The 25,561-nt window shown below is 38.3% G+C and overlaps 1 protein-coding gene across 4 annotated transcripts; it reads right to left on the bottom strand.

The window, feature by feature from the left end:
• Positions 1-551: 551 nt before the first annotated feature.
• LOC131163760 (SUPPRESSOR OF ABI3-5) lies at positions 552-14,009 on the bottom strand. 4 transcript variants are annotated; one of them, XM_058120492.1, is made up of 16 exons: positions 13,753-14,009; positions 12,683-12,813; positions 12,439-12,479; positions 11,375-12,140; positions 11,212-11,283; positions 11,008-11,100; positions 10,845-10,924; positions 10,157-10,310; positions 8,854-8,941; positions 8,682-8,773; positions 8,252-8,320; positions 6,436-6,615; positions 4,269-4,461; positions 2,140-3,111; positions 1,657-1,847; positions 552-1,077 (listed from the first exon to the last, which is right to left on the bottom strand). In XM_058120492.1, the coding sequence occupies exons 2-16, from the start codon at positions 12,728-12,730 to the stop codon at positions 886-888; spliced, it is 3,231 nt and encodes a 1,076-aa protein (XP_057976475.1). In that variant the 5' UTR covers positions 12,731-12,813; positions 13,753-14,009; the 3' UTR covers positions 552-885. The 4 variants fall into 4 exon arrangements, with proteins under 4 accessions (XP_057976475.1, XP_057976476.1, XP_057976478.1 ...); XM_058120493.1 differs by having other exon boundaries at positions 10,157-10,307; positions 13,753-13,912; XM_058120495.1 differs by lacking the exon at positions 1,657-1,847.
• Between the last annotated feature and the right edge of the window lie 11,552 nt (positions 14,010-25,561).

Here is a 25,561-nt window from a genome sequence, read left to right as displayed (position 1 = left end):
CAATTTTTGCCCTCGCCAAATCTTCATAGCGTTTCCCAGAATCTTGTTGGCATCGAAGCCAGACCTGATTTCAACTTCATAGGCTCATAGCCTTCTTCATTGCCAATATTTGCATCCATCGTCAATAGAATGCTAAGGAATCAAATTTGCTAGAATTGGCCATAAATACTCCCAAATTCCAGCTCACTTGGCCTTGTTCGAAACTTTTTAAAAAAAATATTAGGAAAAGGAGCAAGTGTTGGAACAAGCTGGATTAGCGGCTATGGCAGCAATAGGAATCCATGGTTAAGTTGCTGAAACAGTTTCAATGTAGAGCAGAAATTATGTAGTTAAATTTTTGAGAATGGTTGGACAGCCATGCTGTTCCTGCATAAAATGTATCATTTGCGTCTCTTTTGTAGGTGTGCACATCTCATCATCCCGGATACCTCTTCTGATGACGTTGATAAAATATCGTCATGCTGACATCTACCACCAATTCGACAAATTAGCATTCATAATTTTAGGATCATTAAGATGGGTGAGAAGACAGCACAGGAAAGGGGACATTGGAGACAATTGTGCTGGGGCATTCCAGACTAAAGACCCGCTTACAAATCTACCACAAGCCACACATTCACAGCCTCGTGTTTTTGGGCTACACCTCAATAGGCACGGCTTACCATACCAAACGACAATATAAATCATAGTTTAATTTTAGAGCTGGCTATAAAAAAATATATATATTTATATATATATTTCTTCCAGATTTAATGAAGCATTGTCACATTTGTCTACATGACCCCTACCCACCGGCCCACCTTTTAAAGGATTTGGCTGCGGTCGTATATGCTGAGACGCTGCTCCAGGAACGGTCAACAATCCATCCACACCACCAGCACGTACCTAAGACATCTCCCGAAACCTGGCAAGGGCCTTCTTCTGAATCACGGTTTTGTAACTATCACCAGACTGCACCTCAAGGCCCGGACCCAACTTCTGCTGCTGCTGTTGCTGCTGACTTCCAAGTCCGGCTCTACTTTCCATGGTTTGTGCTTGGACTGGCTCCGTCATGCCACTACCATCCTTGCCTAATCCCTGCAATATCAAATCAACACAAGAAAAGGAACACAAGGAGCACCCCCAATCGGTATGTCAGAAACCTGCCCCCTTGTTTGCACACAAAGAAATGAAATGCCCACTGATCATCACTAGTCTCTGAAAAAATGAGGAACTTGGAACTTCAGCTCAAGCATGCAAACCAGAAAATACAGAAACGTGCACACAGTAATTAATAAACAGCACATGCATCAGGGCATGCACACACGCACAGAGAGAGAGAGAGAGAGAGAGAGAGAGGGAATGTGTGCATGTGCGTGCTATATACATACATACACATATAATTAGCTAAAACAGAAGTCTATCGAGAACAAAGTAGGAAGTACCACAATCTAGCAGTAAAAAAAATTACATGATGTTGAAATTAGATTAATCGCAATTATGTCCTTCACTTATATGATTGATAGATACTTTCCTCAATAATATAAGAATATGACTACTTAGCACATCAACACTGCCAGCAGATTCATTTACTAAGAATGGATAGACTTCAATCTCTTCTAACGGAAGAATCAACATTTAAAATGGATTTTGAAGTGCAATAGTAAGGAACTGTACCAAGCCTTCATGCCAACCCATGCTGCGAAGCATTCGATTGCCCACATTGCTCTCATCAATTGCCTTGTCTGCTGTAATCACCTCATAACTCTGAACATTGCTATTAACATCACCAGCTCCACGACCTCCCCCAACACCAGGGGGGAAAGGCATTGAATCAAAAGACCCCTTTTTGAATGCCAAATCTCGATCTTGACAGATTAGGAATAGTAAAACACAGGATTTCTCACAAGTCAATTCAAATTTTGAGAGAGAGAAAGAAACCAATGGGGCCATGATCATGATATCATGATCATGAATTCAGATAAATTGAATTTTTTATTTAACTAAATACTGACAAAATACCCAGGACTACCCACAAAGGAAATCTTAGAAGGCACCTAAGATGTTTTTTTGCTAGCCCAAGTATCGATTTGAATAATGAGCACAAAACACAGAATCAAAGGGCATTTGACTCGAAAAAAAATCATTAAGCAAGCTTACTTATATCCGCAATCCCAAGCACAGATAGGTCGTCTCCAACAGAGGATGATGAACCATACAAGCTTCTCCTCTCAGCTGCACGGTCCCTGTAGGTAGTCTGCGAATGCTCCTTATAATTAGAAGCTGGCTGTGACGGCATCTCAGAAAATCTCCTCTTGCCACTCCCTGCAGCTGCAGATGATGCATAAGAACCCAATGCTGATGCATCTGTTCTGAAGGGGGTCATGGCCGAAGGCATATCCATATTTGTTGATGATGCCAAAACTGTGGTGGATGCAGCTGCAGCTGAAGAGGTGGAGACTCCCCCTGAAGATCCTGAATACAGAGTATCTGACTTGACAACACCTCTTCCTGAGCCCCTAATTACCCCCATTACAGTGCCCCCCAGGCTGTTGCTCACAGGCCTTGGCTTGACCTGTGACTCCAAACCAACAGGTTGAGTAGTAGGGGTGGTACTAGTAAACCCTGAACTGGATGTGATGTTCTCCTTTGTAGTTATGACATCAGATTTGAATTTGCTTTTTGAGGGCATTCCAGCAGAACTAAGTCTGTCATCAGCTGGAGCAGATATTTGGCTGTCATCAAGAGCCACACGTGGTGCTTGCCCTTCATGACTCCTCTGCTTCCACATTGTCAATACATTGCTCATTTTTTTCTTGTTGGCCAGAATACTGCTCTTCGAAGCAAGCCTTATCTCTCTTGACTTCTCCTTCTCTTTCTTTTCTGCGGCAATTGCAGCTGTTGCAGCTGCCTGAACAGCATCTGGTAAGGAGGTAGACTTCTCAGTTGAAGTGATGGTAGCAGCTGGGGCAGATATTACTACTTTCCTATTATTGGTACTATCTGATGCCTTGGAAGGCCCAGACTGTTTTCCAGATGATTTATTGTCACTCTGATCAGTGCAGGGAATGTACTGTTGAGTTTGGTGATCATAAGAATACCAAGTTCCACCGTTACCATCATAATATAGACCTGCATAGTGGAAGGATGAATAAGGCAACTAAGAAACATTATCAACCATTGGAAATCAATAAGATTCTCAAATAAGCACTGACAAATAATGTTATATATCAATGTCTTATCAAACAATAAAAATGGAAAAAATTTATCTCTAAGGATTTAAGTATGGCCTATGAGGAAATAAAATGTAAGTGAGAAACAAAAGGACCAATAAAGCTGAACAAGTAACTCAGACAAACGCATTTTAAACAAGATATAAAATGGCTATTTATAAAAATAAATTTATGTACATATAAGGAACCTGTACAAATATTCACCTATTCCATAAGTTACAAATAGGCGATCACCTATAAGCAAACACGGAAACTCAGCTTGAAAATTGAAGGGCAGTGTTCAGTTGAAAGTTGAAACATTGAATTACATCACACCAACAGGGCAGATGCTCTGGAAAGGACTGATAGGAGAAAGAGTGTACTAAAGCAATTAAACTATTCTAAACTAGTTATACAATTTACAGGTAACTACTAGTAAAAAAAAAAACCAGAACACCACACAGAATAAATGCAAAGGAAGCATTGCAGACGGGGATTTTCCCTCCCTCTTCTCAACATCCAAAAGGAAACTGGTCCAGGAGAGAACATACTTAAGGAGACCAACCAAATTGTAGAAGCCCAGCCAAAAGGCACTTTAAATAATTAGAAAGACTGAATAAATTGGATGCTTAGCAATTAGATGTTTTTCCAGAAAAATGTAGAAGTTATATATTAGATCAAAATGGATACAAAAGGGAAGTACACAGCCAAACAACTAGCAAGACTCATAAACCTATTATGCAGTGTTTGGGAGTATGGATTTCAGGCATTGGTTCTGGATTTGGGTGAATCTGGACAACAAAATTCAATATAATTTTGTATTACGTTTTATCCAAATCCACACAAATCCAAATCCAAGGCCTCCCCAAACATAGGGTTAATTATAGAGATACAGCATTAACATGTCATTTATTGTACTACAAACAATGTCATATGTCCTAAAGCCTAGACCTAACAAATTATTATGTTTCTAGCTCTACAAATATAATTTAAAAATTATATGTTGAAACAATATTATTAAAAACATATTAGTTTCAAAGACAGCTTCCCCATAATACTCTCCAACAGGACACTCACCCGTATTCCCATCATAGTAAAACCCAGAGGCAGCATCATAATAATATCCAGATGCCTCATCCCACACAAAGCCAGATTGTGGAGCTGAACCAACTTGTTGAACAGCTTGGTCTTCACCACCTTGTTCCTGCCCACCAGTGGACTGTTTGTCATCGGGATTATACTCCTTTGGAGCCCATCCAACAGCATCATACTAAAAAGACAGAAGGACCAGCATAAGCATATACTCAACTTAAAATCATGTCAATATAGTAATAAATACGTGCGCTCAAGGTAGGTAATAATCAAATCTGCTTGCAACTAATTACAATAGGTGAGAAAAGAACATGACAGTATCAGAATAGCTTGAACACATAACAGTGCAGCACAACCATAGTACCATAGCCGGCCTTAATGATGCATTGAAATTGTTAAAAATCATATCACTTTTTTCAAAAAATAAAAAGAAAAAAAATTCAAGAGACAATGATAAAAATAGAGGAGGATAAGAAGTCAGCAAAAGAAAAGTTAATAAAACTAATAATAAATACATACATAAAAAAGCAGTTTATAAATCAAGGCTTTCCAGTCTTGTTCATTATAACTCATGCAAAGGCTCCTGCAACACCTTTCCGACCAAACACATCAAACAATGGCAAAGCACAATCACATTAAATGATACACTCTCCACCCCAAATACTTCATCTGAAGATCAGCATATATTAAAGTGTGAGAATATGATAAGGTTGTGCTGCAATTTGCCTGTTAAATAATGCACCTAAAAATTAAGGTAGAATTAGGGAGGGTCCTTTGACTATTCCAATATATACCATCAATCAGATTTATTTTATAATTTTCCAGGAAAACCCAAATGTGGCCAGCAAATGGAAGATCTAGAGCAATTAATCTGCACAAACAGATTTCAACAAGTACTCTTTCTGGATTGTCATGTCTTGCCACATGCTCTCTCTTTATATTTCAGTATTCTTTTTACTAACAAATAAAATGTTATTTTTCTGGTTACAAGTGTTTAGTCATGCATTAATATCTTAAATGGTGCAAACTTATTCACGGATTCAGATCAAACATGTCCCAAGTATTTGCAATAACACCAATACTATATATTCTTGCTTGAAATAGCACCAATTAACGGTTTTATTGACATAAACACTGTTACGTTTGCCACAAACTGAAGCTAAAGTGATCTACATTGATATCCCAGCATGCAGTATTTTCATTAGAATTTCCAGGTTCCTTCCATTTGAAGGCTTCAATAATAGCAGCAGCTTAGCAAAGTTAGAGGTGAGGCATTCTTAGTTCCCTTCTATCACACTGCAAATTTTATCAACTACCAGGATAATTCCAAAAAGAAAACTGTACGCAACCAAAGGGTCCTTCCACCAATTAACCACTTAATTGACATAAAAACTGTTACTTTTGAAACGAACTGAAGCTGCACTGACCTACATTGGTTTCCCAGCATGCAGTACTTTCACTAGAATTTCCAGGTTTTGAAGGTTTCAATCATAGCAGCATCTTAGCAAAGTTACTGGTCAGGCATTCTTAGTTCCTTGCCATCACACTGCACACACTATCAACTACCAAGGACAATTCCAAAAAGAAAACTATACGCGACCAAAAGGTCCTTACATAAACTAGGCCAATATCTTGAATGTTGGAATGCAGCCAAGTCCTTATTTACTATCTTAGCCTATGTTACTCCACACTTAACCCTCCCCTCCTACCGCCTCTAACATCTGCTAAATCACTCTTTCTCAGTAGTTAATTAATTGATCTATATTGCAAGTTCCAAGCCATTTTAGCCACCATGCCTTATCACATCTTCCATAGGTGTAATGCCCAAATATTCAAGCATATGTTTTGTTATCAAGTTGCAAGAATTTATAAGCATCACCAGAAGAGCTCCTAAAAAAGAGATTTGCAGCAGATAACAGTAGTAAAGAATCTTGTAATGTCATTAGCAAGTGATTACATATCTGGTAGGTTGATTAAGGATTTATTTCCAAAAGAAAAAGTAGCAGTAGAACCAGCAGCGAAGGATCTATTAAAAAAATAAATTAACTTTTTTAAAAAACCTACGCAACTCCTTCACATACACACACACACACACACACACATAAATGTGTGTTTGTATGTGTATCTTCCAAGACAAAGGTTGAAGAACTACCTGTTGAGCAAATGTAGCTGCCTCAATTGCAGCAGCAGCAAGGCTGCTAGACTGAGAAGATCCTGAGGCCCCCGATCCTGGTCCAAGAATACTCTTTGCATAAGCTACACGTAAAATCTGCCCATTCTTCTCTAAAGTTGTCCCATTGGTTGCTTCAAGAGCTTTAGTGGCATCCTCCACCTGAAGAGAAGGAAAAAATATAAGGGCCAATAATAACAGTTTATCATTGAAAATAAGACTCCCTTTCCAATAAAAGGACTCCAATCTTGGAATATCATTTGTGAGGAACCTGAATGAGCAGGCGAATGACGCAAATGATTTAATCTTGCTGTTGAATGTGCTTACTCTTTCATGGATCTTTGGGAAAGATCAGAAGAAGTTGGGATTTGGATTGTTTTAAGGACTTTCTTTGCATGTCCTTTTTTGCGCGTTTGACTCATGTTTCTAGAGCTAATCCTCCTCTCATATTCCTTTAGTTGGAAAACTAAGGGCCCGTTTAGTTGAGGTTGTCTTACTCAAAACCCCAATTATAGCATTCCCTTCTCTCCCACATCACATATCGAAAAAAATAGTTTTCATTTTCTATTTTAATTTTATAAAAAATTATTTAAAAATTAGTTACTTTTTATAATTTTACAACATTTATATGAAATAAATGAACAATAATAAAAGGTTTTGACACCATCAAGTTGTGGGATTAGGTTTACTTTTCATTTCTAATTTTTTCAAATAATTATGAAAAAGACATCTTGTTTTCCAATTTTCCAAATTTATATAGAAAAGTTGGAGAAACATCTTTTTTATTATTACACTTACTTTATATATGGAAGCATAGAATTTGCTTCTTGGACTTTGTGCATTGAGTTTCTTCCAAATCCAAAAAAATACAAATTCAAGCCCCAAAACCCATGATTCCACATACTCTGTGTGTGTGTGTGTGTGTGTGTGGAAAATTGGAAAACAAATTTAAATTTTTGTAATTATTTTTTAATCTACAAAATAAAAATAAAAAAATTTCTTTGCACAACTAGACAAACTCTTTATCTTGAATCTCTTTATACAAATCTTGGAAAACTACAAAATAACTTGAAATTTTACATTTCTTTGGAAAACTAAAAATTGGAAAATAGAAAATGTTTTCCACCAGTAAATGGGCCCTAAGATTTTCTTTTTAAAAAATAAAGGCTTTCAAATGGGCTGCAATCTTAAATAAAATCAACACAAATTATTTTTTCAGAGGAGAGGGCCAAATAAGAAACTGTCATCATATATGTTTACTATCAAAGTGAGAAGATTTGTTCACATTTGTTCTTAATTGTCTTTTTTCATGGAATATGTTCAATAATCCATTCAGTCTTTGGGAGAGAGTTGGGCTTGTCCTCCTCCGTGTGGCCCTTGTACTCTGTTTTGAGATTTTTGGGAAGGAAAAAGATATTGAGGTGTACAATCTTTACAATTATTTAGTGCCATATGGTTGGGGAAGAATGCTAGAGTTTTGAGTATTGCTGCTTTGCTCGAATTTCAAGGGTATTGCTATTTCTCCTAATCAGGTTTGGAATAAAGTGGAATTTCAGGTGTCACTTTGGTTTCTTCAAATGGTTTCTTTAGAGGTATCTCTTTAACTCATGCTTTGAATTCACTAGTTCTGTATCATGGATATTTTTTTTTCTTATTGTTTTTCCTACCTTTATTGGTTGGAACTTGGAAGTGCCTTTCCTCTACGTTGAATCTTTCTCTTCTAATAAAATTCTTTGCTTATCAAAATAAGGGCAGGCAACATCTAACTGCTTCAATCAACAATAAAAAATAGCATTACCGAATGGAAATGCACAAATGCAAATCCCCTTGAAACATGAGTAAATTTGTCTCTGACAAGGCGCAGATCCTGCAGATAAATAAACAGTTAGCTTCTTTAAAACTCAAAAAAAGAAACCTTAATTTTAAGATATTTCCTTGATTTTCAAATACAGTTTTTTGGATACCAATGAAAACATGGATTATTGGGTATAACCCACTTTTCAATAATAATAGTACTAATTATTATTGTTATTAACAAATTGCAACTTGGATCAATCTTAACCAAATGCAGTTCCACTATTTTCATTAACAGCCAAATCAAACACGCTCTTGAGCAAAAAGAAAAAACATGATACAATCCCTTTTTTCATTTTCAAAATTAACAACATGAAAAATCATTTCTGAATCTTTAACCTAACAGGCAATGAACTAATCATAGAATTTCATACCTTAATGGGAGCATGTTTGGAAAATTCATAACGAAGCATTTCCTCATCAGCATTTTCATCCAATCCACGAACAACTAAAACATGTGTAGGGCCTGATAACATATATATTTAGCAGATTGTGGCAAATATAACATGACCTGTGTTCAGCTCAAAGCAACACACGAAAACCAACCTGCCTCCAATCCTTTCCTTCCTAAGGGTGTTGGATTTGATGATGCTATATCGGCTGGTGGAGCATCATCAGTCCGCCCCTCGTTGCACTGCATTTCATGAGGAAATACAATCAGAGACTTGATACAACTGAATATGGAAAATAAAGATCCCAGTTAAGCAGAAAATCAGTCCCATCCCACTGTTATGCAGCAAAAGATAGGTTTGAACAAAATGCTGCAAATCACACAGAAAACGTGTCACAAAAGATCCTGGTTACGCAAAAAATTCAACCCCATCCAACTGTTATGCAGCAAAGCTTGGTTGGAACAAAATGATGCAAATCATAACAATGCAATCTACAAGTCAATCATGGAAAGAAGGAACAGCATATCTAGTCTGTGTAGCCCTGATGACAACTCTGTAGCAAATATAACCATAGCCAGGAACAAAGTGGTTGTGGCACCATGCGTACATGAGATTCGTCACATGACCTCAAAACAAAGTAAATTGTTCTGCACGTATGGAATCCAAACTGATATCCAACTGTCCAAGAAGTGTAACTTCCCACATCTACAACTTAGGAAGAAATCCCCAAATAGAAGTATGTATAAACAAATGTTGGGACATGTCATCCATTTAAATGAGTCCAATGATCAGAATACCATAAATTCAGATGGGAAAAAAAATGAGATTATATATATAATAGTTTGGGACTGAAGAGGGTGCGAGGAGAGAACCATAGTTAAAAACATGCATCGAAGGCAAACCACAAAAATAAAACACTAACAGTACTCCAGTCCATTCATAACTTACTAAAATTTTGTAATCAGGTTGGGAAGTTGAAACAAAGATCTATACATCCCATTTGGGCATTCCAACTCTATATGAGGATCATATTAGGATCCATTTAGGCAATCCTGGTCCCTTTTTTGTTTGTGGGGAATGGGGGTGGAGAGAGAAAACTACAGGTAAAAACATGCATCAAATAGAAAAAAACAAAAAACAAAAAAAACAAAATTAGTAAAAGAAACATAATTGTAAATGAGATGGATCCAGATTAGGCTCTTTGATGGCCTAATGCCCACCAGTCAATAAATAACTAAATGATTAAAATTCTAAAATCAGGTTGGAATCTAAACATTCCATTTGGGCATTCTGACGCTATATGAGGGACATGTTTGGATCAGATTAAGAAATCTCAATTCATCATTGACCACATTTCCATCCCTTAACCAAGGTCTACGAGAACAAGAAATTTCATTAAACATGGCCAAAAATCGATACAAGATGTTTAACAATTATAGTAGATAAGGGGAAAAAACCTGAAAGCAGGATGTTCGACGGGCAAAATTGACACAACCACAGATGGTGCACATCCAATCAGATGGAACTGTAATGCTTTTATGGTTAACATGACTTGATTTTGCAGAATTTTCTTGTCCAAAATGTCCACTTGCCCCTCCAGTTGGCTTGCTACTGCAACAGAAAGCATTTTTTCCAGAAGCAATAAATATGATTGCAGATGGACAGGAGAAGATAGAACATAACAGAAGAATATCTTCATCATAGGGAGAAATAACATTCATAGAAAATGTATACAACTGCAAGCCATATTTTAACTGCTAGATCAATCTGGACTTAAATAGCCAGGTTTGACTATAATCAATTGGATTTTTTGGACATGGGTTGGATTTGAATACTTTCCCAATCATCAATCATAAAAATTGAAAAACATAAACCACAACATTCAAATGAGATTTGTACAGTACATGGTCAATTCTTGCAGAATTTGATTCACCCAATAGATTCGAATAGGTGTGTTTGTGAACTGAATCAAATGATATGATCAGAAATTGTCATATGATTTTCCTAATTAGGAAAACAATGCCACAGCCCCAACCCTTTCTTACTCTTACAAAAGACCCAAAATTCGACCCTACACTGATAATTATCGTAAAACTGGATCCACAATGGAGTATCTCTTTCCCAACTATATCTGTGAAAAGATACCTGTACTCAAAGAAAAGTTTCCTCCCATCTATAACAAGACCTTCATCTCCAATTTTGTCCATCATTGTACGAGCAGCTCCCTGCATCTCAACAATAAGCTTCTTTATTTGCCATTCACAAAGCAAAAACACAAAAAAAATGAAAACACATGCATGATAAGTACCACGGAAGGAAAATCAATAAAAGCAAAACCACGAGAGATGCCAGAATTCCGCTCCTTAATCACACGAACATGGCGAAGCGGTCCCCATTCAGCCTGAATAAAGGTTGAATAAATGTATCATGAGGAAAGAAGTCAACCACAGAAATGACTATAGAAAAAAAAAGTTGATTTTCAAACAATGGATGCAAGGCTGTGTGGGAATACAAGAATCTGGTAAAGATCTTCCTCAGTAGTCTTCTGTGAGAGACCCTTCACAACAACAGTTGCAGATGGAGCCTGCATGAGAACAGTATTCCCGTTAAAAATTCTCTATCATACGAGTCCAAAGACATCATAAAAAATAGTGGAATGTCAATGTATTCCATACCACAGAATAATGCTCATGCTGACGTTTCTCTTCACGATCCCTACGTTTCTCAACCCTCTCATACCGGCTGTCATCGTAGCTGTCCTCTCGATGACCACGACCATGGCTACGACTTCGAGGAGATCTTGATCTAGGACGATCATCACGTCCACGAGATAGGGAACGGTCATGTTTCCTATGAGGACTTTGATCTCTTTCCCGACTCAATCTCTTCTCACGCTCGCGATCACGGGACTCGCGCCTTCTCCAATTACTTTCTCTCCTACTACCTCTATCATAATCAGAATCATAACTGTGCCTGCCATAATCATAGTCCCTCTCGCGGCTACTCTCCCTGTTTTGATGGGACACGCGAGGTCTATAGTCATAATCATCATATGAGTAATCATCACGGTCACGTCCCCCAAATCTAGTTGGCCTGTCAAATCCATGATCACGATAGTTATCGATACTATGGTACCCATCCCGAAACTTGTCATATTCTTGGAATGAATCAATTTCGCGATACTTATCAGCTTCATGGAAAGTATCCATCTCATGGTACGAATCAAGATATGGCTTTTCATGTCGTCTAGATTCTCTTTCCAATGAATACTCTTCTTCGTAACTTCTTCTTCGTGATTGGTGCCAAAGACCAATAGAAGGAGGTGGAGGTGGATAGGGTTCCCTCTCCAAAATGTCTCGGTGGAAGGCATTCCTCGGATATATGTTATCCCTAGGGAACCTTTCATCTAGAAACCTCCTATCATCGTATGAAGCACCAACCCTGCCAAAAGAACATCAGGTGGAACAAGAGAGGAAAAATGTGATGTAAAATAAATGTAAAGCATTTGACGCAAGAAAATGAACAGCAAATTGCAAATAAATAATGAAAATACATCACACTTAGGAAATTAAATACAACCATGCCATAATAATAAAATAGAATATATGATTAGCAACACATTGTTTCTCTTGAGGAAAAAAAGGAGGGGGGGGGGGGAACGAAATTAGTGTTTTGACCAACACTTTACCCATGAGCAAATAAATTACCCTTGTGGTGACAAGCATTGATCAGCACTCACCGGAAGTTTGGCTCATGCACTGCACCATATCCCTCCAAAGCCTGTGGATTCAAGAGAATAAGCTATGTCAGCAACAAATAATTATGCTACGAGGTAGGCAAATCCATTCCATATCCTTACTGCCCCACGGCTTTCTCTCATTGTACTTTAAGGATGAGATGCCACAAAAAAATGGACAATCACATGAGCCCTAAATTCTTGTTTATCATCCCATATAGGTGATTAAGAAGGAAACCACAATTACGCTGTTATTATCCCATCCTTGCTGAAGACCATAGCGACCAGGATCCATTTCCTGCAAGGCCCGCCAGCGATATCCCTATAAAGCTCTTGATGATCTTTCACAAGTTTTTGCAGGATGTTTGAAAACCTTTCCTGTAATGGATGCACAAACAGACATAGTTATATCATGATGGACCAAGAACCAATGTACAACCTGGCCTCCCTTTTTAACAAATGGACTCCTCAAAAATCAAATCCTCCCTAGAAATACCCATCTTCAAATGCTCTCAACACAAATAAAAATCAACTCTTGAAACTGGAAACCATCACCAGGGAATATATAAGGAATTATTATCTGAATAGTGTAACTGAATTCAATTTATGTGAAGGTCAGCTAAGAAGACACTCAGTGTAAATAAAAGAGGTTGCACAAAGTGGGACCAACGAGTCGAGAGATCCAAGCACTGTATCAGTATCAGTTAAACTGTGAAATCAATCCATGAAGCTACGGCACCTATATGCTGACATGAGCTATTAAATGCCATTGTGATGTCAATATACAATATCAACCAAAGTAATTATACAGTGTAAATGATTTATCCAGCTATCAGAAACTTTTTGTTTAGCATTTCAAATGTAACTTTCTTGATTTTGAAAGCCAAAAAACACCGACTTTATCTCTCAAGAACAAGAACAGCACTTGCAAATTTTCCCCAAGGGAAAACAAAAGAACTTTTCCATAGTTTGAACAATAACGATGACTATACCTTCAAAACAATCCACAATCCTGTCAATAACTCAAACTTTTTTCTCAAGTTAGGGATGGGGACATTGAAGTATAGCTGAAACTATGAGGAAATACGTAATTTTGCAGAGATCTTCCACATGCGCAGAATCAAATCACCTATCAACATGCCAACCAGTCTCGATCGTAGATTGAATCAAATATATGAAAGCCAAACAAACAAACAAAAAAAAATTGGGCCGAGCAGAACGGCATAGACAATTGAATCTAAGCAAGTGAACATAAATTGATGATTTGTAATGAGCGACTGTGGTGAAGTAACGAACATGCGTATGCGTGGAACTCACAGATTTCTGAGGCTTCGGCCTTCAAGGGTGCATAAAACTCTTCGTCGGTCGTCCTCCGTGCGCGAGAGCGTTCGTTGCAGAGATTAGGGCAAGAGAGAGAGAGAGAGAGAGAGAGAGAGCTACCCCGGATCATAAAATCAGTTTTTGACAAAATTAGTGTTGGGACTTGGGAGCCTGTGACGACTATCAAACCCTAGAGATGGGCTTGGTTTGGAGTTTTGATTGGATTGGGCCGAAAAATTGTTCTGAACCTTCAGACTTGAGCTGGATGTCCATCTGGGTTAGTTTAATGATCCGGGTCGACCCAGCGCGTTTCCTATTATAATTGGAATGATGAGTCAAGTCAAATCCATGGTTATATAATTGGATTGAGTGATATTAAAATGATAAAGCACTCTTAGATGTTACAGGAGTTGCATTCCAAGTTTTACTTATGGCTCAGAAGTTACAAGTCTTTATTCACCCGCAATAAATTTTTTACCTCCTTATTACAAATATTTTATGCTTTAGCGATTGCCTCCAACTCTTGAGTTTCGAAATTATTTTCCGGCTTAGGAGTAATTTGTACATCTTTCCCTTGTATTTATTTTTTTTATTTTCTCTTTTTAAACAACTGGGCATTTCCCCCTCCTAGGATATCTAAGCGAAGCAAACAACCCTCTAAAACTCAAAATTATATCTTATGTATGCTTGATGGTCGAGTAGACCCTTCTTGTACTCGAGCACAATTTTTCTTTTTCTTTTTTATAAAAAAAAAATTGTTAAGCTCAACAAATCATCAGTTGCGGCAACATTTTTTCTTTTTTTTGCTGAACTGACCTAGTTGTTTGATCCTAAAGTTGAATTGTCAAGCCCTTCATCAATTCATTCTACAATGAATATGACATTTTCATTTGACACACACGTTGATGCATATGCTCCCAGCTCACACATTTATGTAAACGTGTACACACACACACACATATTAAGGGATTGTTTAGAACCACGTATATTGAAGTATTTTTTTAGAAGAAGTTATGAACTTCTTAAGTGTTGAACTAAAAAAGTGTTAAAAGTCATAAATGATATTTGGATGAGTGTAAAAATAAGTACTCATCATCATACTTATAAAATAAGTGTTGTTTGACTGTGTACTTTTATAAAATAAGTAGTACTTACTTTTTTAAAAAAAGTTGTTACATTCTTTCTTTTGTTATTTTTTTTTTCTTACACGATCATTACGCAACTTCTTCGAATAAGACAAACTGTATGTTGTGATATGGATAGGATAAATACGAAACATAGCAGAATATATATACAACAAGTAAATAACACACAACTAGAAAAACAAAAACAACAACAAGATTTACATGATTCAGCAAAACCTACATCCACGGAAGCAATGACACAAGAATTTCACTTAGGAAATCTCAAAGTACACAATACACTTCTCAAATAATCACTCTATCTATCAATATATGCCCAGAATGACATATATAATAGTCCCTCTGTGACGCCCCGATTTTTTTATACCATTTTTTTTCCATATAATTGATACATACACCACATATCGGCCACGTCAATCACTGATACCATAATACATAACCTGACCCGAAAGTGGGAACTGAGTATACCATCATACTCATATACATAAACCTAACAGCGAAAGTCATTTCAAATATACATACATACATACCATAGCAAATACACATACTAGAGTACTACCATTTATAAATACAAGTCAACCACAGAACTCTAGGGGAATCAAACCTCCCTAGTACAAAATACTCACCCTGACTACTCAGGGATTTACTCCCCTCAACCTCGGAGCTCTATCATCGGATCTAGCTCAGTTTCCAGAAATATTTAAATGATTGGGTAAGACACATCTCTGTAAGACGGAATAAATTATCTACAATGTGTGGCAACATGAGATTCATTATATCAAGGCATATAAACATATCAGTGATAGTATCTTTTGAGAAAATATCCCATTTCCATAATCTGTGACAACCCGAATAAAAATGATATTTAAAATAATAAAGAGAAAGGAGAATTATCAGAGGCCTCGTCGACGAAGCTAAATTTCGTCGACGAGGAAATACCAAGAGAGGTTTTTTAGCAAACTGAATTTCGTCGACGAGGAGTGGATTTCGTCGATGAAATTATTAAACGACTCATCAATGAGATGACGTGGCTCGTCGACAAATCCAGCCCTATAAGTATCAAAAATCCAGATTTTAACTTCAAAATTAAGCAAACTCCCTCCCTCTCTCTCCTCCCTTCGACTCCCTCTCCTTCTTTCTTCGATTTTGGGCCGGATTTATGCCGGTTCGACAATATGAAGCCACCATGACGCTCTTGGGGAAGTTCTCTCCGAATTCGCCGGAGCGGATCGTTGGTGAAAGCAAGTTGGAATTCATCCTTGAGTTAAGGTAAAGCTTTTTAAGTCAAATTTGGTCTTGCGATAGTTATAGGAAATGATATGCATGTGGAAATACTGAAATTTAATACTGGGAGTTTTCATTTTTAGGGTATTAATCAGGAAATTTTATGGATGTTAGACCAGGATATTTTATAGGCTTTCTCAGTAGTCAGGTAAGGGAATAAATTAAAGCAGTTATTTTCCATGCAAATTATTATTATGTATGAGAAATTTATTTTCAAAAAAACATATATTATATCTATATGAGACGAAGGAATTGCACATTTGGGAAAATACTGCTAATATGTTGAAATGAATATGTATGTATGAGATGTCAAAACTGTGGTTTTAGAATACAATATATGGTTTTATAAAGCAAATGTGTAGCATGAATATTATTTTACGTGGAAAAATATCATGATATGACAATGATATGAATAAAATATGTTTTGATAAATTATGAAAGAATACAGTACACTATGATGTTGAAAATACATGATAAATTGATTACTTTCAGAATGATATACACATGTGAATGATCTTGGCGCGATGCCGTATTTATGTATAATTTTGGCACGAGGTCATACTTATGAAATTATGAAAGATGTTATATTATCATGTATTATATGTTATCAGAACCCGGATGTTAGTTTAGTTCAGTTCAGGAGCATGGTACCGTAGCTTATAGATCAGATATTTATGATCAAATTGGTGCTAACCACCCCACGAGGGGATGGGAGATGGATAGTCGATGTGGCTTTCAGTAGAGTGTGGACGTCCACCTGGCATTCCAGACCAAGGTGTGGCGGACCCATCGTACTTACAGACATTTTTGACTCGGTAGTGGTCGGCCAGCCATTGTCGGGTCCCGCCTTTGGGCTGCACAACCCGTCATAGGGGGTAATACATGACATCAGCTAGCTATTCATCCTGTGTATGTTTTCAGTATTATCAGTTATAACAGATGTTTTATGTACGATATGATTTATTAGTAAATATGAAAGTATATGATTATTTGGTATGATATGATGAAAGTTTACAAAAATATGAAATGTACTGTATATGTATAATTACCTTAAATATTCATGTTGTCACACAGCTGTATTTAGTTTATTTTCCCTTACTGAGATGTGTCTCACCCCTGAACCTAATTAATTTTTCAGGAGACCCTGAGAGACCAGCGGGTCGTGGCCGCCGTTGAACTTATTGAGTTACCCCACTAGGAGGGTAAGATTTTGATCTAGGATTAGGAGATTTTTGTTGTATGATCCTAGGGTTATTTTGATGTTTTGGAGGTTGTATATAAATACAGTATTCTGATGATGTAGTAAACTCTGTTATTATGCTTTTATGGTTGGATGTTTAAGATTTTATACTTACTACTGCTTAGGTTTCCGCTGTGATTGACAGATGTCACTGCTACTCATGGGTTCGGGTTGAATTTTCTAATTATTATGTTACATTTTATATTGAGATTTTGAGGTTGTTACAGTTTGGTATTAGAGCCTAAGATTTTAGGTTCTATAGACTCTAGAGTGCAGCAGTAATAATACTAGAGTAGGATAAGAGAATTTGAGGTCTGGTTTTGCAGTCTAGATGCAGGACTTCCATGGTGGTTTGAGTGATTTCCCTGGGGTAACGATTTTAGGAAAGTCATTGTAAACTATCGTCGAGTTGAGTATCTAGGTTACAGGATTGAACCTTGAATCAAGATCAGGAGATATGAATTAATTAGGGGAATATATTATATGAGTTGGATGATATGTATAGAGAAGGGGGTTGTGAGTTAAGTTACTTGTTTTTCAGGATGGACCCTGGTGGCAATAGTGCCCATGCTAGTGGGAGTGAGGGTGCTGGACCCTCAGGCGCTGCGGGTAGTGATGCAAATGCCGTCTTACGTAGCGTGGCACAGCAGGTTATGGCAGAGATTGTCAGAAGTTCGAGGGAGCAGGGTAGTCCGTCTGTAGGCCACAGTAGCTCAATCGAGAAGTTTATTAAGATGAGTCCTTCAAATTTCTCAAGAGGGACAGATCTTGCAGTCACTGAAAACTGGGTGCAGGAGATAGAGAAAGTGTTTGTAGTATTGTGGTGTTCGGAAGAATAGAGGGTACTATTTGTCACATATAAACTGACTGGAGAAGCCGAGAGATGGTGGTCGGCGGTGAGACTGTTAGAGCGGCAGAGGTCAGTACCTATGGAGATGACGTGGGAGCGGTTTAAAGAAATATTCTTTGACAAGTATTTTTCAGCCTCGTCTAGGGAGGCTAAGATTGAGGAGTTCCTGAATCTGAAGCATGGACAACTGTCAGTACAGCAGTACATGGTGAGGTTCATCAAGCTATCTCGCTTCGCCCCGTACATCATTCCAGATGAGGTGAAGAAGGTATGACAGTTTGAAAGAGGCCTGAGGAGAGAAATTTATAAGCAGGTATCGATATTGAAGTTGCAGGACTTTGTCGAGCTGGTTGATAGGGCCACTATAGCAGAGATTGGAGAGCGGTTGGAGGCTGAGGATCAGAGACAGAAGAAGAGATCCATACCTTCTGGTTCCCAATAGGTAGTCGGCCGTGCTTCATGGAAGAGAGATCGCTATTATAGAGACTAGAGACAGGAGACCGAGAATCACAATTTCCAGGGTGTGCAGCCATCTCTAGCTTGCCCATCTTGTGGGAAGAGACACCTGGGGGAGTGTCGTGCAGGGTGAGGTGTTTGCTACAGGTGCGAGGAGCCAGGACATATGATGAAGGAGTGTCTGACACAAATTGGTGCTGCTCCTACCCCTAGACCTGCTCGAGGAGGCTACCAGGCGCCACGTGGAGGCCAGCAGAGGAATATGGCCCCAGCCAGGGTTTTCGCTTTGACGCCGGGTGATGTTGAGGCTGCCGGTGACGTGGTGACAGGTACGGTTAATATGTTTTCATTTAAAGTTATTGCACTTTTTGATTCTGGTGCCACCCATTCGTTTGTGTCCTTGGGGTGTGTTAAATTGTGTGGGGGTTGAAACACAATCATTAGATGTCAGGTTATTAGTGGCTACACCAACCGGGTCAGTGATGAGATGTAGTAGGATGCTTCATGGTTGTCCAGTTGATGTTCAGGGAAGAATTTTATCTGCTGATTTGGTGGTGCTGAATATACATGAGTTTGACATCATCTTCGGCATGGATTGGCTAGCAGCTAATTCCGCTATTATAGACTGTCGTTCTAGAGAAGTGATATTCAAACCTCCAGGGAAACCAGAATTCAGATTTACAGGGTCATGAGTACAATCTTTACCTCAGATGATTTCACCTGTTCAGGCAAGGAGGCTGCTCTAGAATGGCTGTCTGGGATTCATGGCTTTTGTGAAAGAAATGTCAGAAAATGAATTGAAGCTTATCAATATGCTTGTGGTGAAAGAATTTATAGATGTATTCCCAGATGAATTACCAGGTTTGTTGCCTGATCGTGAGGTAGATTTCCCTATTGATCTATTTTTAGGTACAGCATCGATCTCTAAAGCACCGTACCGAATGGCGCCGGTAGAGTTGGCAGAATTGAAAGATTAGTTGCAGGATTTGCTTGATAAAGGCTTCATACGACCTAGTGTATCTGCGTGAGGAGCTCCAGTGCTATTTGTGAAAAAGAAGGACGGGTCTATAAGGATGTGTATTGATTATAGGGAGATTAATAAAGTGACTATCAAGAACAAGTATCCTCTACCCCGTATCGATGATTTGTTCGATCAGCTCCAGGGTACACGGGTATATTCTAAAATTGACCTCAGATCAGGTTACCATCAGGTAAAGGTGAGAGCAGAGGATGTATTGAAGACAGCTTTCAGGACCAGATATAGGCATTACGAGTTTCTTGTTATGCCATTTGGTCTGATGAATGCTCCTACGATATTTATGGATTTGATGAATAGGATTTTTCATCCATATTTAGATCAGTTTGTAGTTATTTTTATTGATGATGTACTGGTCTATTCGAGGAGCTGTGAGGAGCACGAGATACATTTTAGGTAGGTCTTGCAGATGCTTAGGGAGAAGAAGTTGTATGCAAAATTCAATAAATGTGAATTCTGACTCGAGAAAGTGGTGTTTTTGGGGCATGTTATCTCAGGAAATGGAATTTTTGTAGATCCTAGTAAAATTGAAGCGGTAGTGAATTGGGTTAGACTGAGGAACGTCTAGGAGATCAGGAGTTTCTTGGCGTTAGCTGGGTATTACCGTCACTTTATCGAGGGATTCTCAACTTTATCAGGATCTCTGACACGACTGACTAGAAAGAATGCTAGATTTGAATGAGACGACGACTATGATCAGAGTTTTCAGGAATTGAAGCAGAGGCTAGTCACAGCGCCAGTACTGATCATTCCATCTGGGGGTGAGGGTTATACTATCTACAGTGATGCGTCATTAAAAGAACTTGGTTGTGTATTGATGCAACATGGCAGGGTAGTGGCATATGCGTCCAGACACTTAAAAGAATATGAAAAGAACTACCCTACCCATGATCTTGAGTTGGCTGCAGTGGTACATGCATTGAAAATTTGGAGGCATTACCTATACTGTGAGCAGTGCGAGATTTTCTCCGGTCACAAGAGCTTAAAGTATTTCTTCACCTAAAAGGAATTAAATATGAGATAGAGAAGGTGGTTAGAGTTGATTAAGGATTTTGACTGTACTATCAGATACCACTTAGGGAGAGCAAATGTGGTAGCTGATGCACTGAGTAGGAAGTTTGAGGTATCAGCGTTGGTAGTTATGGAGATCCAGCATCCAATGGATCTACAGAGACTCGGCATCGAGTTGGTTGAGAGTGACCCACAGATATATATTGCCAGTCTAGTGGTACAGCCTACTCTGCAGGAAATAATTAAAGCCGCTCAGAAAGAAGACCCAGAATTAGTAGAGGTGATGGACAGAGTGCAGGATGGTCAGGGAGAGGAATTCTGCATTTCAGATGACAGATCTTTATGGTTCCGTTATAGATTATGTGTTCCTACTAATGCTAACATTAGGAAGACTATTTTGGAAGAGGCTCACAGATCCTTGTATATAGTTCATCCCGGTAGTACGAAAATGTACAGGGATCTACGAGAGTTTTACTAGTGGAGTGGTATGAAGAGGGAGATTGCCGAATATGTTGCCCAGTGCTTGACATGCCAGCAGGTAAAAGCTGAGCACTAAAGATCCGGCAGGCTAGTTGCAGCCGCTATTTATCCCAGAGTGGAAGTGGGATCATATATCCTTGGATTTCGTTTCAGGGCTGCCGTCAACATTACATAGCTAGAATGCGATTTGGGTGATAGTAGACCGGTTGACTAAGTCCACCCATTTCCTCCCTATCAAGATCAACTATCCCCTCAGCCGATTGGCAGAGATTTACGTCCAGGAGATAGTTCGTTCTCATGGGATGCCTGTATCTATTGTGTCAAATCGAAACTCGCGATTGACGTCACAATTTTGGAGGAACTTGTAGGAGGCTCTAGGGTCTCAATTATCGTTTAGCATGGCATTCCATCCTCAGTTAGACGGGCAGACTGAGAGGACGATACATATACTAGAAGATATGCTCCGAGCGTGTGTATTAGACGTTGGGGGTAGTTGGACTCAATTCATGTCGCTGGTAGAGTTCGCGTATAATAACAGTTACCAGTCCAGTACTGGCATGGCGCCGTTTGAGGCTTTATACGGCAGGAGATGCCAATCTCCTTTATATTGGGATGAGATGGGGGAGCGGCGAGTTGTGGGTCCAGAGATGGTGCAGCAGGCATATGACAAGGTTCGGCTTATCAGGGAAAGAATCGGTGCAGCTCAGAGCCGATAGAAAAGTTATGCCGATAATTGCTATAGGAATTTGAAGTTCGAGGTGGGTGATCACGTATTTTTGAAGATAGCTTCATTAAAAGGAGTTATGAGGTTTGGTAGGAAGGGTAAACTTAGCTCTAGGTTTATCGGTCTGTTTGAGATTTTAGAGAAAGTGGGGCCGGTGACCTACAGGCTAGCTTTGCCACCTACACTATCCAGGATGCACGATGTATTCCATGTATCCATATTGAGGAAATACATCCCAGATCCTTCTTATATTATCAGCTATGGTGAGTTCAGTGATTCGTTAGTTTATGAGGAGGTACCAGTGTAGATTCTGGACAGAAAGGAACAGGAATTATGTAATAAGAAAATTCTTCTAGTAAAGGTTTTATGAAGGAATCACGCAATAGAAGAGGCTTCTTGGGAACTCAAGGAACAGATCAGATAGAAATATCTGCAATTATTCCAAGAAGTCTATATGTAATTACGAATGTGAGTAAATATGTAATGTTTCTTTTGCAGGTACATGCAATGTTTTAGGTAGTATGTGGTATTTTAGTTTTGGAGGAAATTTTATTTTAGTATATGTAATCTCCCGGAACTTGAAATGTAACCACAGTATTCCTCCTCCATAAGTGAGGGTAAGTAATAAAATAAGTAGACCATTTTGCTTAATAAGGGATGATGAATTATATGAATAGTAAATTTCGAGGACGAAATTTTATAAGGAGGGGAGAATGTGACAACCCGAATAAAAATGATATTTAAAATAATAAAGAGAAAGGAGAATTATCAAAGGCCTCGTCGACGAACATAGGTGATTCGTCGATGAGGGCATAAGAGGGCCTCGTTGACGAAGCCAAATTTCGTCAATGAGGAAATACCGAGAGAGGTTTTTTAGCAGACTGAATTTCGTTGACGAGAAGTGGATTTCGTCGACGAAATTATTGAAGGACTCGTCGACGAGAAGACGTGGCTCGTCGACGAATCCAGCCTTATAAATATCAAAAATCTGGATTTTAACTTCAAAATTAAGCAAACTCTCTCCTTCTCTCTCCTCCCTTCGGCTCCCTCTCCTTCTTTCTTCGATTTTGGGCCGGATTTACACCGGTTCGACAATCTAAAGCCACCACGACGCTCCTGGGGAAGTTCTCTCCAAATCTGCCAGAGCGGATCGTTGGTGAAAGTAAGTTGGAATTCATCCCTGAGTTGAGATAAGACTTTTTAAGCCAAATTTGGTCTTGCGGTAGTTATAGGAAATGATATACACATGGAAATACTGAAATTTAATACTGGGAGTTTTCATTTTCAGGGTATTGATCAGGAAATTCTACGGGTGTTAGACGGGTGTTAGACCAGGATATTTTAGGGGCTTTCTTAGTAGTCAGGTAAGGGAATAAACTAAAGTAGTTATTTTTCATGCAAATTATTATTATATATGAGTAAATTTATTTTCAGAAAAGCATGTATTATATCTATATGATACGAAGGAATTGCACATTTGGGAAAATACTGCTAATATGTTGAAATGAATATGTATGTATGAGATGTCAAAACTATGATTTTAGAATACAATATATGGTTTTATAAAGCAAATGTGTGGCATTAATATTATTTTACGTGAGAAAATATCATGATATGACAATGATATGAATGAAATATGTTTTGAGAAATTATGAAAGAATACAGTACACTATAATGTTGAAAATACATGATAAATTGATTACTTTCAGAATGATATACACATATGAATGATTTTGGCGCGAGGCCGTATTTATGTATGATTTCGGCACGAGGCCATACTTATGAAATTATGAAAGATGCTATATTATAATGTAGTATATGTAATCAGAACTTAGATGTTAGTTTAGTTCAGTTCAGGAGCACGATACCGTAGCTTATAGATCAGATATTTATGATCAGATTGGTGCTAACCACTCCACGAGGGGGTGAGAGATGGATAGTCGATGTGGCTTTCAGTAGAGTGTGGACGTCCACCTAGCAGTTCGGACCAAGGTGTGGCGTGCCCATCATACTTACAGACATTTTTGACTCGGTAGTGGTCGGCCAGCCATTGTCGGGTCCCACCTTCGGGTTACACAACCCATCATGGGGGTTAATACATGACATCAGCTAACTATTCATCCTGGGTATGTTTTCAATATTATCAGTTATAATAGATATTTTATATACGATATGATTTATTAGTAAATATGAAAGTATATGATTATTCGGTATGATATGATGAAAGTTTACAGAAATATGAAATGTATTGTATATGTATAATTGTCTTAAATATTCATGTTGCCACACAGCTATATTTAGTTTATTTTCCCTTATTGAGATGTGTCTCACCCCCGAACCTAATTAATATTTCAAGAGACCCTGAGAGACTGGCGGGTCGTGGCCGTCGTTGAGCTTATTGAGTTACACCACTAGGAGGGTAAGATTTTGATCCAGGATCAGTAAATTTTTGTTGTATGATCCTAGGATTATTTTGATGTTTTGGACCTTGTATATAAATACAGTATTTTAATGATGTAGTAAACTCTGGTATTATTCTTTTATGATTGGATGTTTGAGATTTTATACTTATTGCTGCTTAGGTTTCTACTGTGATTGACACGTGTCCCCGCTACCCATGGGTTTGGGTTGACCTTTCTAATTATTATGTTACAATTTGTATTGAGATTTTGAGGTCGTTACATAATCATAATCATATAGATTTACAATACAAGCTTTCATAAGCTTTTACTTTCATTTCAAAAAAACCATTCCTTCGTAACCCAGGTTTACCAATGAAGTTCTTGAGAATAGGGAAGTCCACCCGCCCATACAAGTAACTTCCCTCTACCCTGATATCGTTTGAAGCTTAGCCCGATTGACTCAGGTTCAGCTACAATTGATACTTATCAGAGCACTCACCTTACTTAATAAACCCTCAGCCGGTGTGTTTACTTCGCTTTATTTATTAATTAACTAACACTATTTCATTTCTCATTTTCATTCTCGTTTGCATTCTCATTTCATTTCCATTTTCATTTCATTTCCATTTCCTTTTCATTTCCATATCTAGCTCATGAGTGCCACCATAACCGATACATCCATGTATGTACTCATGGTTGCCCTGAGGATATCCACTACGCCATGCTTCACCCCATGGTCGAGGTCTCAGTCCATATTCTACGTCATGCTTCCCCCCATGGTCGAGGTTGTGCAACTTGAAGGCTGGACCTAACCGCGGTTGGCCGACCTAGTTAGGTCAAATATCATCATATATTTCGTATCTGTAGTACGATTGGCCGGCCAAAAGCCCTGATTCGAACTCAGGGGGCATAACAACTCTACTATACAGCTCAGTCAACTATCACGCCACATACTTCACGAGTCTGTGTGATTGCACTAACACCACTAGCAATGGTACCATTCTCTTAATATCACAACCCATCATTAGGGTTTCTATATCCATCCATTAGGGTTATCATTGCCACTTACCAGCAATCATTATGTGGTATTGACATTTCATTAATCACATGTCTGTATTCCCCTTTCGGAATTTTACATTTCATTTCTCACAATTTAAAATTCATATTGCAAAATTAACGGT

The sequence above is a fragment of the Malania oleifera genome, chromosome 9 (assembly GCF_029873635.1).
Source record: "Malania oleifera isolate guangnan ecotype guangnan chromosome 9, ASM2987363v1, whole genome shotgun sequence".
In the NCBI taxonomy this organism is placed as follows: Eukaryota; Viridiplantae; Streptophyta; class Magnoliopsida; order Santalales; family Ximeniaceae; genus Malania; species Malania oleifera.
This window is presented reverse-complemented; position numbering and strand designations above follow the sequence as displayed.